Source organism: Diplodia corticola (genome assembly GCF_001883845.1).
Source record: "Diplodia corticola strain CBS 112549 chromosome Unknown scaffold87, whole genome shotgun sequence".
NCBI classification, from domain to species: Eukaryota; Fungi; Ascomycota; class Dothideomycetes; order Botryosphaeriales; family Botryosphaeriaceae; genus Diplodia; species Diplodia corticola.
Window position 1 is genome coordinate 75,868 of NW_017971566.1, and position 12,843 is coordinate 88,710.

Here is a 12,843-nt window from a genome sequence, read left to right on the forward strand (position 1 = left end):
TTTGGTAGATGGAAAGTAAGAGGCTGGGAGCTGGGGCGCGGCCGGCGGATGGGCCGCTGTAAACACATGCAACCAGCCTCGCGGGTGGCTCATTGCGCAAGTAGGCCCAGCAGGCCGCGGTGCTTTTCTGCAGCGTCTAGATCCACGTGCAGCTGGCGCTGGCTCGTTGCGGCCAATGGAATGGGGCCAGAGCGGATGCACGACATGGACCGACCCTGGCGTTGGCGTTGACTGGCATCCGCGAGTAGTCCGGGCAACGCGGGCTGCGTGGCTGGTTGCGGCTGGGCGCGCCTGACAGAGCGCAGCCCGCGCACCCCACGCCCCCGCCAGGCTGCCAGGCTGCGGCGCCATGGAGAGGCCTGTGCTGCTGCACCATGGCGGCGTGCTGCCGTGCATGATGCGCGACGGCGGAGCCCCCGGAGCCCTCGGTCCACGGGCGCTTGCTGGGGCGCTTGCTGGGGCGCCGGCGCAGGCAGCGGACGCGCTGCAGGCTTGCGCGAGTTCGCGTCGCGTCGCGGGGCTGTTGATCCGCCTGTGACCAGCCGGCAGATCGCTCGAGTCAGTGTCAGCCGGGCAGGGTCTATTCCAACTTCAACGCTTCAGCTGCCCACCTCCGACAACTCAACTCCACCGCAATCGCTCCGTACTCGCTTCGCCCAGCCCAACGCCCTGGCAACCCGGGCCTGACAGCTAAGCCTGACTGCCGGCCTCCGGCTCCCGCCGCGTCTCCGTCTGCCCTCTACGTGTTCGCCCAGCAATCTGCCGTCGCCAGGCATTCCTGGCCCGCCCACGAGGCTCCGACGTCACTTAGATTGCACTCACTTAACCATCGAAAAATTTTCCGGGCGAAGGCACAAGGCAGCCCGACTGCGGCGCCCTGTGGCTGCATGACGTCGCGAGTGTCAGGACGACAAACACTCGGTGCCAGCAAATCAAGCTGTTATCAATTTTTTCGCACCGGCGTCGCTTATGAGACACGTTTATCCTGCTATACCTTAGCGGACCAATTAATGCCCTCCGCCTGCTTGGAATCCCCATCGCCACGACTCGCGGCCAACGTTATGGCGTACCATCCCATGACTTATTTCAGCTCCATCACTCCCGGCAACGTCCGGATCAGCTTCCGAAGTGCGCTTTCCGCCCGTTGTGACTGCGCTTCCGCTTTCGCCTAATAATAATAATCCTCGCCTCCGCCACGGCGTGTACCGCCTAAATTCGGCGTTGCGCAATAATCCACCTCTCTTAAAAGACTCACCTGCGTCGAAACATGATTTGCCTGCCTGCTGGACACGCTTTCTAAAACGTTCTCTCGTGTACGCATTCAGCCAAGTCATGCCGTCTCGTTGTGTGAGTAAACACCTGCGAGAGGACCCGCATTCCTCGCGTCAGCCACGCGCTGCGAGAGGAACGTGCACACTATCACATCTCGTTTTCTCGCTCTGGTGATCTGACAACTGGCGACCGACTTGAATTTCTGGGCCACTTTCAAATCGGATCAACCCTTTTGACGAGCTGTAGAAAAGGAAACGAAACCAGCCATGAACATCCGCTTCAAATCAAGTAAAGCGAGAGCTCATGACAACGCTGACTTCATTGTCTATAGGAAAGGCCAAATATGGTCTTGAACTTTACAGTGCAAACATCACACTTGCGACACTGTCAAGCATCGCAACAACAATGATCATCGAGACTTGACTTGACTCGTGGGTTAAGTTGAAAACATCATATTAATTCAATGTGCCTAATCATACCTGAAACCAGTAGGCCTTCAACCCAGTTCGTGAAAAACGAAAGAATACAACATGGTCGTGAAACAAACATAAATCGTTGATGGAAAAAAAAAGAGTCCCCTTTGCGACCTCCGGAGAAGAAGCATCGCCAGCCAGCACCAAAACCCTTAAGCCGACGCGGCCACATTGAGATCAACCCCCAGCTCCGCCGCGAACTTGTTCAAGAACGCGCTCACACTGGCATTCAACGCCGCACCCACCGTCACCAGCTGCGGCTGCGTCGACGCCCCCGCCCCGCGCTTCGAGGCGACCGACTTCGACCCGTCGTCCTGGTTCGCGAGGCTCGACGCCCCCGTGCCCGCGATCGCGTTCAGGTCCAGCACGCCGTCCTTGACCTGCGCCTTGGTGCCCAGCGCCGCCTTGACCTTCTCGGTCCCCTGCTTGTCGTCGGCGACGGCCACGCCCTTGAGGTCCGTGAGCCGCGTGTTCGGGTCGGCGACCGCATGAGCGCCGTTGTGCTGGTGCTGGTCGCCGCGGCGGGCGACGTTGACGTTCGCGGAAGCGTCCGCCTTGATCTTGAGGGCGAGGTCGGCGGCCGCGGATTCCATGGCCGCTTGGACTTGGGCAGCGACGTCTGCGTTCACGGCTGTGGTGGCGTCGAGGGTGGCGGTGGCGCCGGCGCTGGGGGCCGGGAGGGCGGAGATGGTGGCGGTGAGGGTGGCGAGGGTGGGGAGGATGTAGGCGGTGCGCATGGTGGCGGTGGTTTTTGTTGGTGGAGGGAAGGTCCTGGGTGGATGTGGAGATTTTTTTGGTTTGAGGGTGGTTGGTGAGAGGCCGGTTGGACTTGGCTTTCTCTGGTTTGAGATTGGGGGATGTTCCTGAGAGGGGGAACGTGTGTTTGTTGGAGTGGAAGAGAGAAGATGGGATGAGGAGCTGTGGTGTTCTGGTTGAGAGAAGAGGTGCGTTCGTCCATCTTTATATGAATATCTTTGACAAGAGGCCCAGAGGTAGGGAGGAGCACAGCCCGCTATCCCAAGGCTCTCTTACTCGCACCAAGTGTTCCCGCACATCTGGCCCGTTTGCCTCGTGCCCACCAGAGGAACAAGCCTTGGTGCTGGGTCTGTAGGGATGCACCGTCCCATGACGCTGTCGGCTCTTTCTCCAATTGGAAGAAGTCGGAGAGGTACTTCCGCATCAGGTAAAGAGACGCCCCTGTCCTCCCGATCGGGGCAAGATGATTTCCGGCTATCCCAGACTGCAAAGAGAGCCAGACCTAGACTGCTGCGGCTGTGGCTGCAAGCAGCGAGTTGAAGTCTGGAAGGACCCTCTTTGCTATCATTAGAGCCCAAATGAGGGGTACAGCCCCTGAAGAGGGTCTCTTTGCCCTGGATGTATCCATCGCTCTGGATACAACTGCTCGGTACCAGGGGCGAGTATCCCTAATGCTTGGAAATTGGAAGCGTGGTGCCGATGCAGAAGATCTGGCCAACATCCTTCTAGAACTGTAGAGGCTTTTTCTAGAGCTTCTACCCCCCTGTTATTGGGAACACGGCAGTGAAAGGGGTATCCCTTGTTGGCACGGATTCGACACAAGCCATTGTCTCCAAGGCATTCGCAACACACTACTATTGGATGTTCCCTTCTCACACGGCTTGCTCTTCGCCTTCTCCGTGCTGGACTGCCGATAAAAATTGCCCGTCCGACCACAGTAGGCTTCAATCAACCGGACAGTTTATCGAAAATCTGCGGGCCTACAGACACTAGACCAGTATGGAAACTACCAGCAGCCGTGATTCGCGGACAAACATGATTGATCATCTTTGTCCGAGGAGACGTAGAAACTGTCACACAATGTGTCGGCACAAAGAGACCCTGACCCTTGGCTTGGCTTTGGAAGTCCGGCGCGGAGCAATCTCCATGTCCCGCCAGGAGAATATCTGCCAAGTAACAACCTCCTCCCGCCCTTGCTTCTGTGCGTCATCCATGTGGCGAACTGAAGGAGTTTCCCGCGCCGGCCTTGTTGTATGTGGCCGTTTGCGGCGAAGCGAGCGTTCTTTCCTTGGCTCACGGTAACCGAGTCTGGGTGGCGGTGAATTATGGTGTATTTGATTTACAAAATGTAATAATTGAAGTGGGGGAGGGCCGCAGAAATTGAGGGCGTCATTGCCTTGGTGGAGGCTGGTGAAACTGGGGTTGCAATGATGCTTCGATGGACTTTGCAATCCTCAACCTATCTTTGAAATGAGCGCATCAATTCTCAAAATGAACTGGTCATAATGGGAGTTGGCGGGCTCGTTAATTAGTGGAAATGGCTTACGTACAGTCTATCTCACGTTGGCAGTGGGATTCTATATTTGTATGCACTTGTATAGTTCAATACTTGTACGTCTTGGTATCTGCTCTAACTACTCATCCAAGAAGTTTGTTCATACTTGTATCTATATCTGGATATCTGCTTGAAGTGCTCATCGAATGGTTCTCTGCAGGTGAACCTCTTGCTGAACATACTGCGGCTTAGATTGGTGCTACAAACGTTAACCTGGAACCTATGGGAAACTATATCAAATCTTCAATCCGGTCACGCGCTACCATCACTACTCAAGTGTTCCATACCAAAGCTGATATCATCGAAGCCGTCTAATTATTGTTTAGCCTGACAAGCCTTCCCCCCACCAAACAATCCGCGAGCCTCATGCACACCCCTGCGGACCACATCCTCCAGATCCTTCGCCTCATTCGCTCTTCCATGACCGCATTGTGCAGAGACGCAAGAGCATTTCCCATTACCAAGCCGCTTTTTCCTTCCTCGAGAGACGTCCCCGCTCGTGCCATAGCGTTTTCCGCTGGCTATGTTCCAGCCACTTCTCCTGGCACCCCCTAAGCTTGTTTTCACCGTCGTCATGATTGTCCCAATATCTTCGTCATGTGGAGGACCGTTCTGCTTCTGAACCCACACTCGCTCCAAGTCGTCCCCCTCAGCCTTTATTGAGCCTTCCAAACTGTCTTCCTCCCTTCACATGCTCTCTCCACCTGTATATCATCGTCGTCTTGGTGATCATCGTCATCACGCCAACCAAGCCTCAGGCTGCTGCCCGCATGGATGCCGCTGACGACAGTGGCTTTTGATCTTACAGGCGCCGCTGATCTAGCGTTAACCTAAGCTACGGGACGGCCCTCCTGTAGGATTAGTGTCCCCATGACTTTGGAGACTTAGCCCCCATCCGATGTTTCTATAAGTAAATCTTGCTGTCAATCCGAGGAGATCGCTCTTTTGAAGAGGCAATGTCTGGACGCATGAAGACAATAGCAATTGCCTACAAAGAGCCGAGCAAGACCGAGTATGCGAATGTAATTGATATTTTCCGTAGGGGTTGACGACTGTCCAAAAAGCTTCAGGATTGACATCAATAGGAGCGCTCTGATCACCAGCCGCATCGTAACAATAGCACATGGATGGTCATCGAGCGCATACCTGTTGAGAAGTGATAAATTTGTCAGGACAAATTGAACATAATGTTTCCAGCGATGAGGGAGCCCATGAAGCGGCCAACATATCTAACGCTAACCGAACGAGGGTAATTCACGTGATTGTCACATCAATAGCTACTTTTTCTCGTCAGAATTTCTTTTTTCACATACCCAATATCAAGCATTAAAGTCCTACGGTATCTCTAAACGATCAGGCCATCCAAAACCTAGAGATCAAGACTGAAAGAGTGCTACAACCGCGCCTTGGGGAAGCCACGAGACTTCGACCACTTGGCGTAGGGGTGATCGAGCGTCGAGGGTATCAGATGGTCTACTTCCAGCGTGTTTACCAATCCCGGATGCACCTGGCTGAGGTCCGTGATGCCGATCAACTTCATCGACGTCTCCAGCTCATCCCTCATCACTGTTGTTTCATCCGTCAGCAACCTCGTCCAGAAAGCACAAGTCCAACTGCACAGGGGTATGTAGGGAAGGGGGGGTTTACTCACCATCGATGAAATGCTCGACACCTTCGCGGCCGTAATTTAGAGCGTAGAGGAAATGTCTCCCCATGCCCACCGCAGTAGCACCCAAGCACAAGCACTTCAAAATATCCGTGCCACGCCTGATGCCGCTGTCGACGTACACCTCCAGCTTCTCAAACACCTCCGGGGCGCACTTCTGCAGCTCCAGCAGAATCAGGATGGAAGGCGGGGCGGTGTCGAGGCTCCTGCCGCCGTGGTTGCTCAGGATGATGCCCTGGACGCCGGCCTGGGCGGCGAGGCGCGCGTCGGCGGCGCCCTGGACGCCCTTGAGCACGATGGGCAGGTCGGTGACGCTGCGCAGCCAGCGCAGGTCGTCCCACGTGAGGCTGGCGTCGATGTACGAGCCCATGATGCGGCCGAGGCCGCCGCCCTTCTTGTCGTTGACCGCGCGGGCCCCCGTCATGGGCGCCGACAGCGCCTCGTCCGCGCGCACCCGCTCGTCCGCCTCGCGCTTGCCCGGGACCGGCGCGTCCACCGTCACGAAGATGGCCTTGATGCCCTTTGGCAGCGACGCCAGCATCCGCTCCGACGCCTGCCGGTCCCGGTTGACGTACAGTTGGAAGAAGAAGGGGTGATTGGCTGGCGCGTTTGGGAGGATGTCGGTCACCGGATACGACGCGTTGGTTGAGATCTGTGGGGGATTGTCAGCCTTCGGGTATTGCCTCTATCGCCGACATCCTGTCCCGACGCCCATTCGCCCCTCAATTGCAGGTGCAAGTTCGTGACAGAATGGACCGAACGTGGGGTTCCCCCTCTTCCCCCCCGTGGGGTTCCTCCTTCCTTCTGTGGGGTTCCCCCTCCCCTCCGCGTGGGGGTGAGACTTGCCGTTTGTGCGACGCCCTTGTTTCCACATGCCGCCGCAATTGCCTTCTCTCCCTCCGGGTGCACCAGCCGCGCCATGGCCGCTGGAGATACGAACAGCGGCAGCTGCACTTCGTTCCCGAGAATGCGCGAGCGCGTGTCGACTCCCGACACATCCCTCAATACGCGCGGTCGCCACCATATCCGATCAAAGCTGCTCTTGTTCGCATCGCGTGTGATCTCGTCCGTGGCTGCTGAGGAGTAGAATGCCCATGTTTTCTGGGAAAGGGTCCGCGATGCCACCGACTCAAAGTCGTATGAGTTTATCAGCGAGTCCAGCGGCGGTTTCTCGTGCGCCTGCAGCTCCGTTGTCGCGGTCGGTGGCGGCTTCACGAATCCCTGCTTGGCATTTGGTGGATGCGAGGGCTTGGTGTTCAACTGCTCCTCCAAGTCTTCGATGCGATACGGTAATTGCTTAGGGTCGGCCATTGTGAGAGAGTGTGGTGAGTGACGTCGAAGGGTAGTATGGAGGGAAATTGAAGAGACTGCCAAAGTTTCACTGGGACTGGATGGTTAAGAAGCAGGCTGTCATAGCTCCCTCAAGCTCCAATTGACGGAAAATTGATCCCGGCATGACAGCAACACCACGAAGCTCAAGCCTGGTGCATCGTCAGGCCGGTCGGGGAATGGTAGATCACGGAGCGATGGAGGCGGGTGACGTCGGCAACCGGCATGTAATCGCTCGAATTGCGGGGAGACATTCGGCTCCATCGGCGAGTTGACCGGCCGATGGACCCGATGTCGGGGTCGGGATTATATTCCCCATGTGGAGCTGAGCGCTCGGACTGACCTGCCTTGCCTCGTGAGCTCTCAACATCGACTCATAAACGTCGGGATTCCAGCCTTCTCTGTAATAGAGCTGGGCCTGGAACGTCCTGGCTTGCTGAGAATTCTTCCACAAAACAAAACCGCTCGTCCGTGTCGTCAATGCGTTGGTATTTATTCAATCCTTTCGTGATGTGCACAAGCTCTCGCTTGCTATTATGTTGAACTTTTATCTTCTGTACAGCCAGCATCTGTTTCCAAATCATGGGCATGTTGAAGCCTTAATCCTTCCATCGTGTTTGTCATCATCACTTTGCGGTCGGCTCAGCTGGCGCATACGTCTTACGACCGTCTTTCACGTTCGGCTTCACGTTCGGCTTCCACCGCCCTCGCCTCTCTTTCCAGTTCCTCTCTGCGCTTGATTGCATCCTCCCCAGCTCCTTTGACGCCCTTCTTCCGCTGCCGTTCTTCGTACATGGCTCTGCTCGCCATGATGCGTTCAACGATTTCACCAGCGTTGACGTGCTGGAAGTCATGCGCAGGCACCTCTTGGAATATTCCGAGCTCCTTGGCGTCCTTGTAGGGGTCTTCAACAGACGACATGAACGAGGTAGGGCCATGGTAAACGACATTGGGCGTTCCATATGGAAGCGAATTCAGGAACGCCGGGGTGGGCGTGAATGGAGCAGAGAAGACCACAGCGTTGATGTACTGTTACGCAGATTTATCAGCAGATCGTCAAACCAGGCATACGGATCATGGCCTACCTTGCATTGCAGGACGCATAAGCCGCGCTCGAATACGTTCATGATCGGGTAGTTGATGCCCTTCCAGTGGTTGATGACCTCATCATCATGGATACCAGCGACCACATAGTACGGGCTGTAGTCGGACCCGGTCTCGGCAATGCGCTGCTGAACGGCCTCGGCGGAATACCAGTCGCGCTTCTTGCCTTCCTCTTCCTCAAGCATGGCCACCTGTCGCAGAAACTCGATATGACCGGAAGAGAACAGGTCAAAGCCGCCATCAACGTAGACCACGCGCTGGCCCTTGCGAGGGGCAGTTCCCGGGACCATCTTGGAGCATTTCCCAGTTCCACCCGCCGCACTCGGCTCCGCGGCTTTGTCTTGCTCACCATGCCACACCCAGACTTCACTGCCTGGCGCCAGACCAGTCTCGTCTGAGGCGTAGACCTTGATTCTTTCCTTCAACTCTGCACCGGTTCTCTTTCTCTCCTCCTCGCTGCCGCTGCCCTCTTCGCCCGTCAGGACATTCTCCAGATTCTTGATGAAGTGTCCCTTGGTGCACAGAAGCATGCGCCCAACCAGATCGGTCGTTGAGATACCGGGTGTGCGCTTCACGATCTTGAAACGACCAGCAGCCTTGACGAATCGATAGCAGTCTTCACCCGAGGCGTCCGACGTGATGTCGTCGCCGTGAACGACATATTTGCAGCCGTAATGGGAAATCCAGGGCAGCGAGGTCACGTACGGGGCGTGGGGGATCGATTTGGTGGCCCAGCGGCAGGCATCAACGGCAGCAACGCTGAAGGCGGCATCAGCAGAGGCGATCGGAGGAGGCGAAAGTGGACTGACCGTTCTTTCAGCGTCATTACCGTCGGCCCCTTATTCTCGAGGATAGCTTCGTCCGAGTGGACGCCGACGAGCAGGTCGGAGCCCAGCTGGCGGGCCTGCAAGATGGCGCCGGCATGGCCTGCGGGGATTGGCCATTACTGGGGGCGCGCAAAACAGCAGGAACGGGGAGGCGCACCGTGGTGGGCAAAGTCGAAGCAGCCATCGATCCAAATGCGGTCTTCAGCTATGGGCACGTCGTCCTGCGGGTCGACGGGCCATTGGCCGGGGGCGGGCACGTATTCGGCGGATTCGGCCTGGGGCGAGGTCAGCGCGGGACGACAGTGACTTGGGCATCGTGGCGCACACTCATGGCGGTGTTGGAGGCGGTGTTGGTGGGCGTGCAGAGAAGCTGGGCTGGGCGGGTGCATGGCGCGAGGGGCAAGGCGGGGCGCTCTCGCGGCTCAGGGACCAGGGTCACGGTCGGAATCCAGGGACAAGCGCGCCACCGGCATTCAGCTTGCCTTTTGACGCGCGCCCGTTGCGACTCGACGGACGCCACGCATGACTCGGCGGGCGCGGGCCCCCGTGCTGCCGGACGTGCTTTCAATGCCTCGACGATCAATTCGTGCGCGCTCAGCAGCGCAATTTCGTGCCCATCGTTCATCAGTGGAGGCGCTCGCTGCTAGACATGTCCCTTTGCGACTCTGACTCCGCTCTCGCCTGCCCTGGACGCCGCGCTTCCAGTGACGGACAACGATTCGCGGCTCGCAGCGCGACTGTCGGCGCCTCACGATTGGGCTTAGGCGCTCCTCACTACAGCCTTTGCCGTCCCTGACCGGCCCCTGGGCCTGGGTATCATGGTCTCCTCCTCCACCGCGCCCACCTCCACTTCGGGCGCAACATCGCACTCGTTCCTGCCGCGCAAGCCCTCGCTTTTCCGCCGCGACAGATCGCGCAACAAGGACGCCAGCGGCGCCGACCTGCCTCCCCGCAGCAGCACGCCCCAGCCCAGATCCGTGACGCCCGTCCCGCCCATCGACGAGTCAGACGCCGTTTCGAGCACCTCGCCGCCGCATCGCGGGAAGCATTCCTCGCGGCACAGCTTCGCCTCGTCCGTCGCAGACTTCGGCTCCAACCTGCGCCGCTCTGCCTCCCTGCGCTCCTCGTCCTCCAATTCCGCCAAGGAGCAGCCGCTGCCGTCGTCGTCCCTGGCCCAGGCCACCCTCTCTCCCGAAAAGCCCACCTTTGCTGCCAATGCCTCGTCGAACAAGCTCCTCGCCACTTTCACGCGCGGTCGCCAGAAATCCTACGACGCCAGTGCCGCTGCAGCAGTAGGCAAGCCGCCTGACGAGCCCAGAACACCCGGAATGGCCAACACCGTTGGCGCTGCCCACATGTGGGCCTCACGCCCGTCGGGCACCGCGCACTCGAACCTGGCCTTTGGCCAGGTCAGCAACCCGCTGGCCGCTCCCGCCAACATCCCTCCCGTCCCATCTGCTGCCGGCGGCCACAACCCCCATGCAGTCTTCCAGCACATCCACGACATGTCGTCAAAACGCATATCCACTCTGGACTACCTCCGGAAAGCGTGAGTCTCGGCTGCACCTCGACGCTCGGGCGACGTACACTGACAAACTGTAACCAGGCACGACGGCAGGGTATACTGGTTCAACACGCTCCTGTTCAACAAAACCGACCTCAACAAGCTCCCTTACTTCTCACAAAAGACGCTGTCCAAGCGAGCGACCAATTACCTGCTCCTCGGTTTCTCGCTGCCCACCATCCTGGATCTAAACTCCAACAGCGCTGCCGACTACCTCCGCGCCCTGAACGCGTTGCTCATCGAGTTTGAGACATACCAGTCGATCCACCCGCCCGACGGCAGCATGCCGAGCAGCCTGGGCCGCGGTCGCGTGGCAGGCATGTTCAAGCGGGCGACGCACGCCGCGTCGGGCGCCGCAAAGGGCCGGCGGCAGAGCTCCGCCACGGAAATCGGGCTGATGGAGGTCAGCGACGCCAGCTCCGCGCCCATGCTGCCCAGCGGCGAGCACAGCGACCACCTGCTCCCCGGCGAGGAATACACGCACCTGATGACGCCGCACCTGCCCTTCGAGCCGGACTTCTTCGAGACCTTCTCGACGCTGTGCGACGTCCTGATCGACTGCTACACCAAGATCATGGGCTTGGTCAATGGGCCCGAGACGTGTGGGCCCGGTGTGGGGGAGCTGTTCGCGAAGGCGGATGCGCGTGTGCGGAAGATCATCGTGGCCGGGGTGGTCCGGGAGTTTGAGGACGCAAGTCGCTCCGGCGTGAAACAGGAGGTTGCCGGTGTCGGCAAGGTCGTTCTTGGTGGGCTGATGTGAGTGGGAGCAGAGCGTGTATACCCCGGGTTGCAAAGTTACCCAATTTCCTATTCGCAGAGTGGGGAGGGCGTTTTTCGTTTTTTGTGGCTCGAGAAAGTGGAGGACAACAACAACAACATCATCAACAACAACACGGGATGGGGTTGGCCGCATCAGCAGACATGACCGCATGAACAGGGCACATCATTTGGATGCATCTAACGCCTTTTTCTTTTGGATACTTCGGATACAAGGAGAGGAGGTTGAAAAGCACATGATACCTTCCGCTGCGGATGTGCAGACGGAAAATCGGAGGAGATTGGGTCGATGGGTTTCGGTTGTGTTTTGTGCGTGTTTTACTTGCATCATATACCACTGTCTGTTTTTGCTTCGTGGATTTCCGGCATCAGGAGGATGAGATGCAAACAGTGCATAAGTCCACACTAGGGCAGAGCTGCTGGCATTCCCAAGAGAAGCTCAAGCGGGGTCGAATTATAGGGTGGACAGGTGGGACAAACGGGCGTGGCATACGTAATAGTAATAACATCAAGCTTTGACGTTCGCAGGGATAATACTTGGGTCTACCCTTGTGTCTGGGGGCTTCTATGAGCAAAGACAGCCGCAGGGAAGCCACATGACTGTGTAGTGACAGATAACTTGCGCCCACTTGCGTAGGTAGTGGAGGCAAATACCTGGACGTTGACTCGAATTTTCTGAGCCTTGCTATAGGTAGTTGAAGCTAGTGTCTGGACGTAGACGTGAGTTTTGAGATTGTACATGTACATCCAGACCTAGTGAGACATGCCCTGGTAACTCCGTGTGCGGGACCGTAGCGCGAGCAAGGGCCGATCCGGAGTTGCCGGCTACGAGCGGTGGGCTGGTCAGCCGGGGATCGCGCGTACAAAGTATGGTGACGACATATAGCTTAACGCCCGCGTCCTCTATTCCGGTCTTCCCCCCAAAATTTCTCCACACCCTTCTTCCACACCACACTAGCTGCGACGACGACCGGGCAACAAGCCATGGCAATCATACAGAATTGGCTCCCGCCTTCACGCGAGAATTGGGAGCTCATAAGCTCCGTGTGGCAGCTCTTTCCTCTGGTTCGTACCGCATAACCCGCAACTTCATGCATGCATTTCTTCTCCACGCAGTCCCGCGACATTCCGAAATACAACGCGCACCCTTCATTCTCCACCACATTCCGCCCGCGCATTCCAATCATGCGCCACGCCTTGCTTTCCTCTATCACGCACCCTCGACAAAGCAAGACAAAAAAAAGAGTCAAAAAGCACTCCCGCTGACGTGATACCCCTCACAGTTCGCCGCGGTCCAATGGTTCGTCGACTGGTACCCGCAGGGCAAGACATCAACGGACTCGCGCTGGAACCTGCCAGGCAAGTGGGCATGGTTCGCGATGGAGATCCCCGGCACCATCACGCTGCTGTACATCATGTACAGCCTGCCCAAAGAGCTAGGCCTGGCCGAGCCGCTGCCCTGGGGCAACTGGGCGATGGCAGGGATGTTCGTACGTCTCACCCGTTCTATTCCCCCCCCC

At 57.7% G+C, this 12,843-nt stretch overlaps 4 protein-coding genes across 4 annotated transcripts; 1 reads left to right on the forward strand and 3 right to left on the reverse strand.

The window, feature by feature from the left end:
• Positions 1-1,897: 1,897 nt before the first annotated feature.
• On the reverse strand, positions 1,898-2,482 carry BKCO1_8700027 (uncharacterized protein; the record flags this gene model as incomplete). Its single annotated transcript, XM_020279656.1, has 1 exon — positions 1,898-2,482. One exon carries the CDS (start codon positions 2,480-2,482, stop codon positions 1,898-1,900), a length of 585 nt encoding a protein of 194 aa, XP_020125502.1.
• A 2,967-nt stretch (positions 2,483-5,449) lies between these two features.
• On the reverse strand, positions 5,450-7,033 carry BKCO1_8700028 (cytochrome b2; the record flags this gene model as incomplete). The annotated part of the gene is made up of 3 exons (XM_020279657.1): positions 5,450-5,622; positions 5,708-6,374; positions 6,419-7,033. The coding sequence occupies 3 exons, from the start codon at positions 7,031-7,033 to the stop codon at positions 5,450-5,452; spliced, it is 1,455 nt and encodes a 484-aa protein (XP_020125485.1).
• Positions 7,034-7,711: 678 nt separating this feature from the next.
• BKCO1_8700029 (phosphoethanolamine) lies at positions 7,712-9,313 on the reverse strand (the record flags this gene model as incomplete). Its single annotated transcript, XM_020279658.1, has 5 exons — positions 7,712-8,080; positions 8,137-8,914; positions 8,965-9,082; positions 9,140-9,257; positions 9,308-9,313. The coding sequence occupies 5 exons, from the start codon at positions 9,311-9,313 to the stop codon at positions 7,712-7,714; spliced, it is 1,389 nt and encodes a 462-aa protein (XP_020125486.1).
• Positions 9,314-9,800: 487 nt separating this feature from the next.
• BKCO1_8700030 (uncharacterized protein) lies at positions 9,801-11,306 on the forward strand (the record flags this gene model as incomplete). Its single annotated transcript, XM_020279660.1, has 2 exons — positions 9,801-10,531; positions 10,589-11,306. 2 exons carry the CDS (start codon positions 9,801-9,803, stop codon positions 11,304-11,306), a joined length of 1,449 nt encoding a protein of 482 aa, XP_020125473.1.
• Between the last annotated feature and the right edge of the window lie 1,537 nt (positions 11,307-12,843).